General features: G+C 32.8%; 1 protein-coding gene across 1 annotated transcript; it reads right to left on the bottom strand.

Moving 5' to 3' along the window:
• Nucleotides 1-3,923: 3,923 nt before the first annotated feature.
• On the bottom strand, nucleotides 3,924-8,258 carry LOC116126586 (NAC domain-containing protein 7-like). The gene is made up of 4 exons (XM_031412265.1): nucleotides 7,710-8,258; nucleotides 5,442-5,622; nucleotides 5,085-5,356; nucleotides 3,924-4,866 (listed from the first exon to the last, which is right to left on the bottom strand). The coding sequence occupies exons 2-4, from the start codon at nucleotides 5,599-5,601 to the stop codon at nucleotides 4,222-4,224; spliced, it is 1,077 nt and encodes a 358-aa protein (XP_031268125.1). The 5' UTR covers nucleotides 5,602-5,622; nucleotides 7,710-8,258; the 3' UTR covers nucleotides 3,924-4,221.
• Between the last annotated feature and the right edge of the window lie 3,689 nt (nucleotides 8,259-11,947).

Raw genomic sequence — 11,947 nt, forward strand, 5'->3', positions numbered from 1 at the left:
AAGAACATTGGAAATACAATCTAGTTTGATTGAACGGTCTGATGAATAAGAAAGTAAAAAGTAAAATTTCCAGCAGAAACAATAGCTTTTCTCTAATGATAAAAAGATTAAGTAGGTACAAATATATGGACAGAAGCATATCAATCTGGTAATGATCACAAGTCAATCTAAGCTTTCGGCTGTGGTACTAGTAGGAGAAAGAGCCCAACTGTCAAGTGAATTTCATTCCACAATGAATGGGGGACACCTTAATTTGGTTAAATAACTTAGTAAGTTTTTCCTGTTTTTGTAAAAGATCAGTTTGCGTGCATCTCAATTAGTCATTCGAGACTTTGAAGTTAACGGTCAGTGGTATCCGAAAATGTTCAGATCAGTTTGCACGCACTTAAACTAGTCTTCAAAAGCCCTAAAATTAACGAACAGATTGGCTTTCAGTGATTATTCTTTATTATTAGTAGTAGTAGGGATAATACACTCCAAAACAAAAGCTCACCGGGGATAAATATTGTGCGCCTCTGATCATGATATGTCTCTGACTAAAACATTATGAAGTAAAGCTTTAAGGGGACCAAGCTACCTTCAATATGTGGGTTAGAATTTAGAAACATCATCAGTGGTCAGAAATTATTGTCTCCTCTTTGGCAGCCATTGACTCTCCCTTTTGCTCTCAGCCAGTCTTATCTTCAACAATAATCTATAACATAATAACTCTTTAACATCATCCCATGAAATGTTTACTGTGCATTGTGTTTTCTATATAGACTCTAAATTAAATACGAGTAGCTAAAATATTTTATTCATTAATTATCCTTTCTGTTATTCTCTCATGATCTTATAAATAATTAAAAGCCATAAACTGGTCACTGTAGAAGGATATAGGATTCCCATTACAAACCATTGATAATTCAGTGTTCGATATAAGTTACCAGAAGTAAGAGCAGATTTCTAGATATATCAAGTTTATTATAACATTAATAACTTATAAATATAATATAAATGATATGGTACGTTACAAAAAGATTATTCTAATGTCTAACCAGCTGGGTTTTGAATTTGACCACAATGTAATAAGGTGATAAAGAATGGTGGAGTACTGAAAAATGATGGATAATATTTGTGGGTGGGAAGGAAATAATAGCAGTCACATGGACTTGTTGAGAATGTGAATGTATCATGTTACCTTCTACCACAAACAACATTTTAATAAAACCCTAATTATTCAGTCACCCGCTCGCTCACTGGCATGCGCTTCTTCATTAATTTCATGCCTGCTGGTATCTTTGACTTCACAAAGCAGCAGTCTCTCACTCTCAAAGCCCTAATCAAAAGAAACGAATCCACGCGTCAAATTTTGTCAGAGATGAGCACTGACTACAAGATTAGCTTTTTCCTTTCTTGGGATTCTTTTTTTATGTTCTTCAACTGTCTGTTCAGAATTATGTGAGATACCAGTCATGAGATTGAGGCCCTACACACAATGAATATGTTGTAAAAAATCCCATTTGCTTAAAAGTTACATCCAGACTTGACTGCATCACAAGTAAATGATCTCTGTCCATATATACATATGACATTAGTGAATGTTTGAAACTAGCAAGGGGTACGATTCGTATGGTTTCTACTTGCTAGTGCTTTTAAACCCTAGAGGGTTCTTTTATTCTACCTTAAAATGCGCATGCTTCTGAATCTTCTCTGGTCATCCCACTACACTAGCTAAGAACACTTTTCCTGCATCTGACTCTCCCAACCAATGAATCTAGCCCTCTCTCTTTACAGCAGGTAATAATATTTACTTAAATATGGTCACAGTTCAGGTTGTCGATTTTAATTGTCTGCATTTCTTGAATTATCCATCTTTGATTCCTTGCATGTCTGCAGTTAGAAATTATTATTCTCTTTTGGTAAGTGCTCCTACTGAAAAAATAAATAAAAGGGTTTTCAAGAACCTTAAAGTTATAAATATTATTTTATACATAAGGATCCACACAATTTTTGTTTTTATTTTTATTTTTTAAGTTAATGAATTAGGATTTGCAATTTGATTTGGTTTTGGATTTCCTCATTCTCTTCGTGGTGATAATTTTAAACCAGCATGGTTTTCTTCCTTTTCAATGGTGGAACTTCATATGTTTTTGTTCATTTTCAGAGAATGAGTCTCTCTTCCTTTTTATGCCTATTTAGAGTCCCATTTTTTGCTTCCTAGGTAGAGGTATATATTTGATATACTTTTTGCTGAATTGTTTTTATTCACAGTTGATATCAATAGATTAGTTATGTTATGCTTATTTCTCAATTGTAAAGCTCGAAAAAGTACAAGACAACCCCTTAAATATAAAATAACTTATTATTATTATTGTTCTGGTTACTTCTCAAACGATGAAAGTCCTCTCTTTATATCAAATGATATTGACAACAACTTAGTATGATGCATATACCTGCTCGGCAACTATTTTTGTTTTGGTAAATAAGCAATATCATTAAAAGAGAAAAAGAATATACAGAGAGATCATAAAAAAACCCGACAATCCTACCTTAGGAAAGGGCTTGGAAAAGGAACAAAAACACATCAGAAATTGACTGTTTGTTTGCATTGTAGGGAAATAAAAATGTCTTCCTGCATAGCTGAATTCTTCCGTGACTAATGATATTCTCTGTAACATCTTTGAGATAGATATCTTGCCATGCATCTCTGCATCATGCATAGGTGATTAACAATATCGCTTATTGAATGGTACCTAAGTAAGCTCAAAATCCTTATTTTTAACAACATATTATATATAATATATCAATAAAACTATACTTACAAATATTTTAATACAAATTGAGGTAGCAAAAAATAAATGAAAGAGTGAAATAAAAAATCAAACTTATTATATTCACTCTTTCATTCATTTTTTGTCACATCACTTTGTATGAAAATATTTGTAAGTGTAGTATTACTTATAATTATATATACGTAAACTTATACATGTATATATATATGCTAACTCTCATCGATAAGAGTTTATAAAATTTAATCAAAATCTTACGAAATCCTATTAATTCATATCTTTGAGACTTAAAACAAATTTCAACATCCACGAGAACACTAATAAAAAATTGTTTTTTCTTGAGATATTTTAGGAGAGATCAGATTATCTATATCAATAAACTTGATCATGAAGACTTGATCGAAGGGAAAAATTAACTTTGAAACTACTAAACAAATCAAGCTTAATGATTGGCCAATGCACTAAAATCAATCTTGTTGTGCTAATTAATTAGTGCCGTGCCCGAATCCCGATCAGGTTGATTCAATCAATTGAGTGTCATCTACGACTTGACAAAGAATAGAGTAATGCACATTTCATGTGGCTTTGCCAAACTTACCAGCAAAGCATTCAGTACATTATCATTGATTTAATTTCTTACAAATTTTTTGCAAACGTATGTGCCATTTGAATAAATATTTTCGATAATATTTTAGATTTACAGATAATAATTGTATAGTTCCAAAAAATATATGCCAAGTCTTTATAAGCTCGTGGAAATCTGCTCTTACAAAAACAGTAACAATTTTACAAAGCCTTGACCAAACTATGAACATATTTATTCATTCTATATATAAATATATATATTTCCACGAAGAATATTTGAAATCTTTTACCATTGGGATCTGGGAATTGAAATGATCTTTTATATATATGATCTCAAATTTATTTTTCCAAAATTTTCAACTTTAAAGGTCAATCTACTCAAGAATTTTACATTTTCGTGTTTTTTTTTTACCTATTATCTCCTTTAAATATTGGAACATAAGGCAAAGTAAGAGGAAAAAGAAATCCATTGAGGCAAAATTTAACAAAGACAATTGTAAATCTTCTATTTCATCAACAAATTGAACATACAAACATATTTGGAATCGATCTCCAAGTCGATTCCATAAACATGAATAAACAGCACATACGGCTGTTAGAACAGTATAGGCTACATAAAAGACCTTTACAAACAAACAAATGCTGCAATTTCACATCTTACAGCAGCTTAACACTCGGTTTTAGTTTGGTGATATTAACTTAAATATTAGGAGGAAGAGCTAGAAGCTCAAGAGTTAAAACAAAAGTTATATTATTTAGTTTTATTATGTACAGGAATTTAGATTATATAATCACTTCCCTTTACCTCTGCATTGAATATCCTATAATCAGTATATACTGTCTCATAATTATAAATAGTAAGTTGTCACTTCCATAGATCAATTTGACAACTGGAGGTTGAGGTTGAGGGATTCTCCGGCACCATTTCTTGCTTGTTCAAGTGTCTCATCAGAATATTATTTGTCTGCTCATTCGCACGAAACATGTTGTTGCCTCCATTTGAGTAGTTATTTTCTTTAGGAACATCATCTTGGCTGAGCTGGGAAGCCACGAACTTGTCGAGAACTCGCCAATCGGTGACTTGATCCACTGCCTGCTCGTTGTTGTCTCTGCCATACATTGGATGCAAGATTTGCTCATGAGGATGCTGGATATGTTCTTCTTGTGAAAGTGATGAGGACTGCAAAGTGTTTGCATGGTTTATGTCCAGTCCATATGCAGCCATTGGACTGCAGTTTACATTTCCAGGTGTTTGCAGTAGCTTTGGGCTCTCTAAAAGTGGAAGCTGGAGAAAGTGTTCATGGGAAACTTGGTACTGCAAATCTAGCTCTTTCTTGCAGGCATAGGAGAGGTGGTAAGCCAAATTGGGCTGCGAATTTTGCTTCGGTGAATCGAAGTCTTGCAAGAATGAGACTTGATCTTCATACCAGCAAGGAGATCCATGCTCACTCATTTTACGCACGGTAGTTATTCTCTTCTTGAACACCCTACACACTACCCAACCTTCTTCCTGTTTTCAATTACACAAATATTTTTATCAGCGTTATTGCCAATAATCTAATGTAATTTCCAGTACTTCTCAAAAATATTGATTTATCTAAGTTTTACAAAAAAGATTAAACTTTGGTAAACCAAACTGGTAGAAAATTTCCAAGAAATGTTCATTCTAAGAAAACTTCTATTTGTGTTTCTTCCTGAAGTTATTAATGAGTGTAATTAAATACTTGCCTGTGGAGTACCATTTTCATCTGTCTCAAGGCGGTATTCGTGCATGATCCAATCTGACTTTTGTCCGTTTGGAGCCCGACCTTTATAAAAGACTAAGGTCTTCCTCATTCCAATTAAGTCATGCTTCGAATATATAGCCTTGTCTCTACCTGTTGCTTTCCAAAATCCAGCTGCTGTGGCTCTATTTGTTCGAGTTCCAGTTGGATACTTCTTATCTTTATGGCTGAAAAAGTACCATTCATTTTGCTCTTCTGTTCCTATCCTGCATAGGTCTGTTCAATTTTGAAAACACGCCAATTATTAAAAAGGTTCGAGATTGAAATTCTGAACTAGTTAAAGAAAATTTTATCCTTATACCTTGAAGATCCCATGGCTCAATTTTATAGAGGTCCACATCTTTAATGACATCTAGGTCAATCCTTCTTGCAGTGATTTTTTTCCTAAGATAATAATCAACAAGTTCTTCATCGGTCGGATGGAACCGAAAGCCAGGGGGAACATGTGAAAAAGTATTCATATCCTCCTTCTCGATCGATACCTGAATCCATCAATCCAGTTACAGAACTCTATCAGTACACCTTAGTTTCAATACCTATGCACATGCAAAATAGTAATAGAGTAATAAATCTAAGGGCTACGTATCATGCAAAATAAAATAACTCATCCACATAATATCTATCTTTCTTCTACCAATTATTCCTTATGGTAATATATGGTCTCTTAAATTCATTTTTTTTCTTCAAATTTTATATAAAATGATGTTTTATGGAACACATGACATATAATTTTTCTTTTCCTTCGAATGCAATACAATAACAAACCATTCAAGCATATGCTTTTGATTTCTGTCTTTTTGTTTGGAGATTCCAAACTTAAAAGGACTGATAATTAGGTGTCCCATTAAAATGATTTTAGTTAAACTATTTTTTCTATATTAATTATAGATAAATATTCTGAAAATAGATGCACATTACTCTACACTATACACCAGTAATATCAAATGCTGCATTATTCTAATAGAATTGAAATAAAGAGTGTTAATATTATATATACAAATTAGCATTCCTTCTCATTTTGCAAGACCTCTTTAAAATTATGCTTCAGCTTATGTAATGTTCATATGAATGCATGTATGCACGATTTAGTTCTGGTCATGAAAACCATGAATTTACTTGATAATTAAATAACCCGTAAAAATAAAATAAAACAATGTAAGAACCCCCTTAATGTGACATGATGTTGTAACACAAAATTTTTTACTTGAATTTGAGATAGAAATGCTTAGCAATTAATAACTTTTAAATCTTTAGATTTATCAACAGCGAAAAATCAATTTGTGTTATATCACTTCATAAACCAACTATTAAAGTCCCCCAAAAATATTGTTTATATAATGTCAAATAAAATGCATAAAATATCTGCCCCAACCTTTATGTTTTCAGCTAGTTGCACCAAAACTTCAAGTTAAGAAACAAAGCTGATTATAACATCTCATGAAGACGATATCAGGTTGAATAATTTTTCAAGTTTCCAAATTAATACTAAATATTGTGAAGGTAGATGATGTATAGCACATAAAATTATGGATATTAAAGAAAATTTACCTACAAAAAGACAAAGAAAAAGGCAAAGATTAATTACTACATTACCTTACAAAGCAAAACTAGATTTTGGAAAAATATAGAATATGATTTTTGAACATACAAAGAATAGGAAAAAAAAAAACAAATTATGGATTGGTGCTTCACAGATTCTGTGTCTGATAATAAACGCAAGAAGACAAGTAAACAAAATCATGTTTCTGTCTTTATATCAGGCCTAAATTTTCTTGAAAAAATGTAATGAGTATATATAATTCAGTTTTGTTTTTTTCTGTTGAATTATAGGGGGAGTCAAGGCAATAGAAAAAAAACATCAATAATCATACCTCTTAATGAGCATTATGAACAAACAGATGAAATCAGTTTTCTTGTCTTGATAACAACATGACATTAATCTTTATAAGAAAACTATAATTAACCATATAAAGTTTTGACAAAAAAAAAAAAAAAAAAAAAGAATTGAGCGATAGATATTTGTCCCCTTACAATTCTATAAAAAGTTTTTCAAGTACCAAATAAGAGGAAATATCTCTATGTAAACGTGATATTTCTTTATCAAAATAAATATAATAAATAATAAATAAGATAAAAGAAGAAATATCCATATCCATATAGCTAAGGTAGCTTCTTTGAGTTGCCTTCCGAATAAATCATCTAACAGCACCTCGTCTCATGATCAATTTATGCTTCTCTTATTTCTGTTATATTACAAACGTTGTTCATTTTATAAAAACCTACGCAGTGCATGGATTAACTCATGGAAAGTCTTGCGGAGTTTTGACTACATGGGATGGCAAGCAAAGGCTAGAGAAAGTGGTAAAAGTACGAATAAAGAAGTAGATCTTAAGGTACATTTAATAAGAAATATATTCATGAAAAAACCACCTTAAATAATATGTGAATTACATTAAATATCAAGGTTCAAAAACACAGAGATCTAACATATCAGAATGTAGCAAACAGACAATATATATATCTTAACCAAAAAGAAGATGAAGATCAAGCAGAGAAAGAGAAAGCTCACAAATAAAGTCAAGCAACCAAGATCTCTAGCTCTTGTAATCCACAGATCTGGGTTGATTGAATCTTCCACCAAGAATCAAACCTTCTTTTTGATAAATACACGGTTTCTAAGTGAGACAAGAAACAAGACAACAAAGTACAAACTATGTTGTTATGTGTTTATATGTGTCCTCGGGAATTGAACCCAATTGTTTTGGAACTCCCACAAAACTGTCTAGTTGTCGGATCAGATCCCGAGGAAAGAAATAACTCGAAAAAGGAAAGGCTGCAAGGAATGGAAGAATGGAGAATTGATAGGGTTAAATAAGAAAACCAAAACAGAAGAGAGAGAAAACCCTAATGATGAAAAATTTATGATTAAACTTAGTAGCTTAGCTTAGCACAATAGTTCTATCAATATCATGAACTCTCATTGTCTCTCACTGTCGGTTTGAGCTAAATTGGTGTATAAGCTTAGGGCGGGAAAAAAGCTGACACAGAGAGAATTAGGGCAAGCTAAGGGCTGTTTCGACTGCCAACTCTACCCGCAACTGATAGAGACACAAAGAATAAAAGAGTTGAAGATGAATAAATGAGAGAGAGAGAGAGAGATGAGAATGGCTGATTTGTCTCCAGGTTTTGTACAGCACTACAGCATATATAAATGAACGGATGAAAGAGAAGGAGAGAGATGAAGAGAAAAAGCAAGAGACAAGTGTGAGGAATTAACTAACACCACAGACCAATCACCAATCTTTAAGTCTCCAGAAGACCCCAGAAAGGGAGAATAAATTAAATACTGGTGATATAGGTGGTGACGTAATGGGACAGCCACCAGCCAAAAAGTTAAATAAAACACAGAGATCACTGGGCATGGTGGCCACTGCTACTGCCCCAAGACTCCATTCCTCGTCCCTACCATTTGTTTCAAGTTTCAACTGTAATATTTTAATCAATATCATGATGTTTGGAGTGACCCATTTTCTCATGGATGTTTGCTTCCATTGAATTGGCTACCCTCCTTTTATTTTATCACATCTGCCTTATCGTCATTACTGTGAATAATGGGTGATGTTACTTGATCATTTGAATCATCAAATTCAGCTATCCAATAATTTGCAATTCTTGAGCTTTCTGAGCATGCAAATATGTAATTCTTTCGACTAGTATTATATGATCATTAATATTAGACGACCAATAAAAGGATCTTATACGTTTGGGATTGGCTTATATATTGATATTAGGGAAAACTGTGAATATTGTATTACCAAGAAAGGAAAAATGCTTTCTATATACGGCATCCTCAATAATTTAACTAATTTATCCTTCTCCCTTCCTTCCATAGATTTTCATGCCAGTTATACTTTGATATGATGGATTTTAAGTGTATTGCATGCTTATATAAGATTAAATCCTTTATTCATTTGAGTTCACTTCAACTTCACAAGTTATTGTAACATGATGTGATCCTTATATACAACAAAGTTTAATCATAAAACTTCATACAGACAGAGATTAAAATTCACATTGCTCATTCAATGTCTGTCCCAACACAAGAATTAGTAACATATGTGTGAAAAAACCATCTCTAGATAGCTTGACGGTTCGCTTTAGACTCTTGGATGTATTACTTAAGAGGTTCTGAGTTTGAATCCCCACAACTACTAATAAAGAATAACCACTGAAGACTTACTTGACCGTTAACTTTAAGATCCTGAAGGACTAGTCAAGGTGACACAAATTGATCTGGACACCTTCGGATACCAAAAAATAAAAAATAAAAGTGTGAAAAGCATATTCAAATCGTTAATTGATCTTCACTTAGGTGACCAGAAAGTTCGTGGAACTGCTAGGGAAATTAGCATGTTTTATAATTAATTAACTATCCCGTGACATTTTTTTCTTCCAAATTCTCCTTCACTCATTATACTATGATGCTATTAGTCTAGAGAATGTACTATTAAACGTATCGGTTCGGCTCGTGACCGATACGTTTCCATCCACTACTAACAGCCATGATGATACCATTTTTTTATATGCATCTTTCTTAATCCAGTTGCGTTGTTACGGAGCTCAAGCCCCGTCCCAACAGCTCACAGTTTCATCCCGTACCGTCCTGGTTTCAATGCGCGTTTCCCCAGTTCGAAAATTAAATAAAGGACCTTTTTTTTTTTTTGGTTGAAAATGCATAAGAATTTTGTTAGTGGGGGATCTGATAAAGTGGGTCCAGGAAACCGACCAATCATACTGAGAAACTGACAGTCCTCCAACCAGGGATTGCGAGAGTCGTGAAACTCGTGTTGAAGCCGGCTTTTATCTTTTTCCAAGCAGCCGAGCCGAGAAACAGAAGAAAGACATGGGTGAGTTGAGTATGGTGGAATGCGGGTCCCAGTTGACGGAAAAGGAATGATGATGGCCCTGGCTCTCTGTACGTGGCGGCTTGCTGGTCCGGCATGGGCTAGCCACTATCATTAGACTCGCAACTTATTTTGCGGTTAAGGCTTTCGCTGAGTTGTGCTTGTGGGTCCCGTTTTTGGTCCCACGTGGATCCCACTTTACAGTGACAGTAGGTCGCACTCCGCGGTTTCGGAGGGGTCCCACTCTGTGGGCCCAGTGCTTCCCACATCAAACGTGTCCCACTCGTTTTATCAAGATCGATATTTACTGTGATGGGACAACAACATAAGGCCATTGAAGAATTCTATTTTATTTGCACTTAATATATTATCTTGTAATATTTTTTTTGAATTAATATTAAAATTATTTCACAATTAACAATGGAGTTTTTATTTATGATAATATTGTATGATCTAAATTTATATGATTTACGTACAAGATTATATTTCTAATGAATTTTATTTTTATTTATAGATAATTCATCTAGTAAAAAAATCATTGTTCATATTAATCTTTTTTATGTTTAAACTTAAGGGGTTAACGTGGTGAAAGAAGTTTGTTCACCTTTTTTAATTTTTTGGTTTAAACTTTAGGATAATCTATTATAATAATATTATGATTTTTTTAGATTTTTTGGATCAAAACATTTTAGTTATAAAAGAAAAAAAAATTCTTAAGGTTTAATCAATAAGAAATATCTTTTTGAGATCTAAAAAATAATAAAAACTTTCTTACAGTTAGTTAACCATTAATAAATCATTAGAGTTTATAATATACTAACCATTAATATATCATTAGAGTTTATAATATAACAGGTGTATGAATATTTATTTAAATATTGCTTCTCTACTTTTTATTTTAATACTACAAAATTAATAGTAAGAACATTTCTATTATTTTTAAAAGCACAAAAGGACTTATATTATTTAACCTTTTACCTAATGAAAATTATATATATATGTATATATATATATACACACACAAAAGAAGTAAGGAAAAAGTTTTTACACGTGAATCTTAGACCACCACCTTCCAATTTTATATCAGCGTACAGTGAAATTTAAGCGCACGTGAATAAAATCCATTGCACCAATACAACCGCGACACATGAAATCATCTGGTCTTTGTGCAACTAAATTTGTTAAACACGTTGATTACAAAAGTGCACTTTATGATGTGGGGGTGATGACCAATCATGACGGCTGGCTTCAAGCCATCATGCGTTTCCGGCCAAAACGTAACTCTGTTAGGATCTGACGTGGCACCGTTTGGATGGCTGAGCTTCACCGCAACCAATAGGAATGCTGCTTCTCTAAAACTCCTTGGGCCCCACTTTAGATGTCTCATCATAGCAATTCCTCCGGGTTCACCTATCCCCTACAAACACGGACAGATTTTTTTTTTTTTTAATTCGAATCAGGGTGGTCCAGGTGGACGGAAATGCCCTTGTTCGTGTTTGAAATGTTTGTAACCAAGGAACGTACTAATCCCCGCATTAATTGATAGTTAATTTCATAATTAAGAGTGCTTCTGTTCAAAAATATTTCTTTTAATGCACTTTAAAATTCTTATATTAATAGCTACTTGAGATTATTAGGTTGGTATTCAAGAGGTCTTTAATTAAATCTTTATAAATAACTACAAATAAAGAATAATCATTGAGGTTTACTTAACCGTTAACTTCAGGGTTTGAAAGATTAGTTAATATGCGCGTAGATGGTTCAAACACTCTTGGATACAAAAAAAAAAAAAAAAAAATGATTTGAGCAACTTAAAGGCTGTTATGAAATTATTATCTTAATTAATTAACAATCAATTTCAAACCTTATTTACTTGTATTGATGCTTGATTTTGACACAACTA

This window comes from Pistacia vera, unplaced genomic scaffold, assembly GCF_008641045.1.
Source record: "Pistacia vera cultivar Batoury unplaced genomic scaffold, PisVer_v2 Contig180, whole genome shotgun sequence".
NCBI lineage: Eukaryota > Viridiplantae > Streptophyta > Magnoliopsida > Sapindales > Anacardiaceae > Pistacia > Pistacia vera.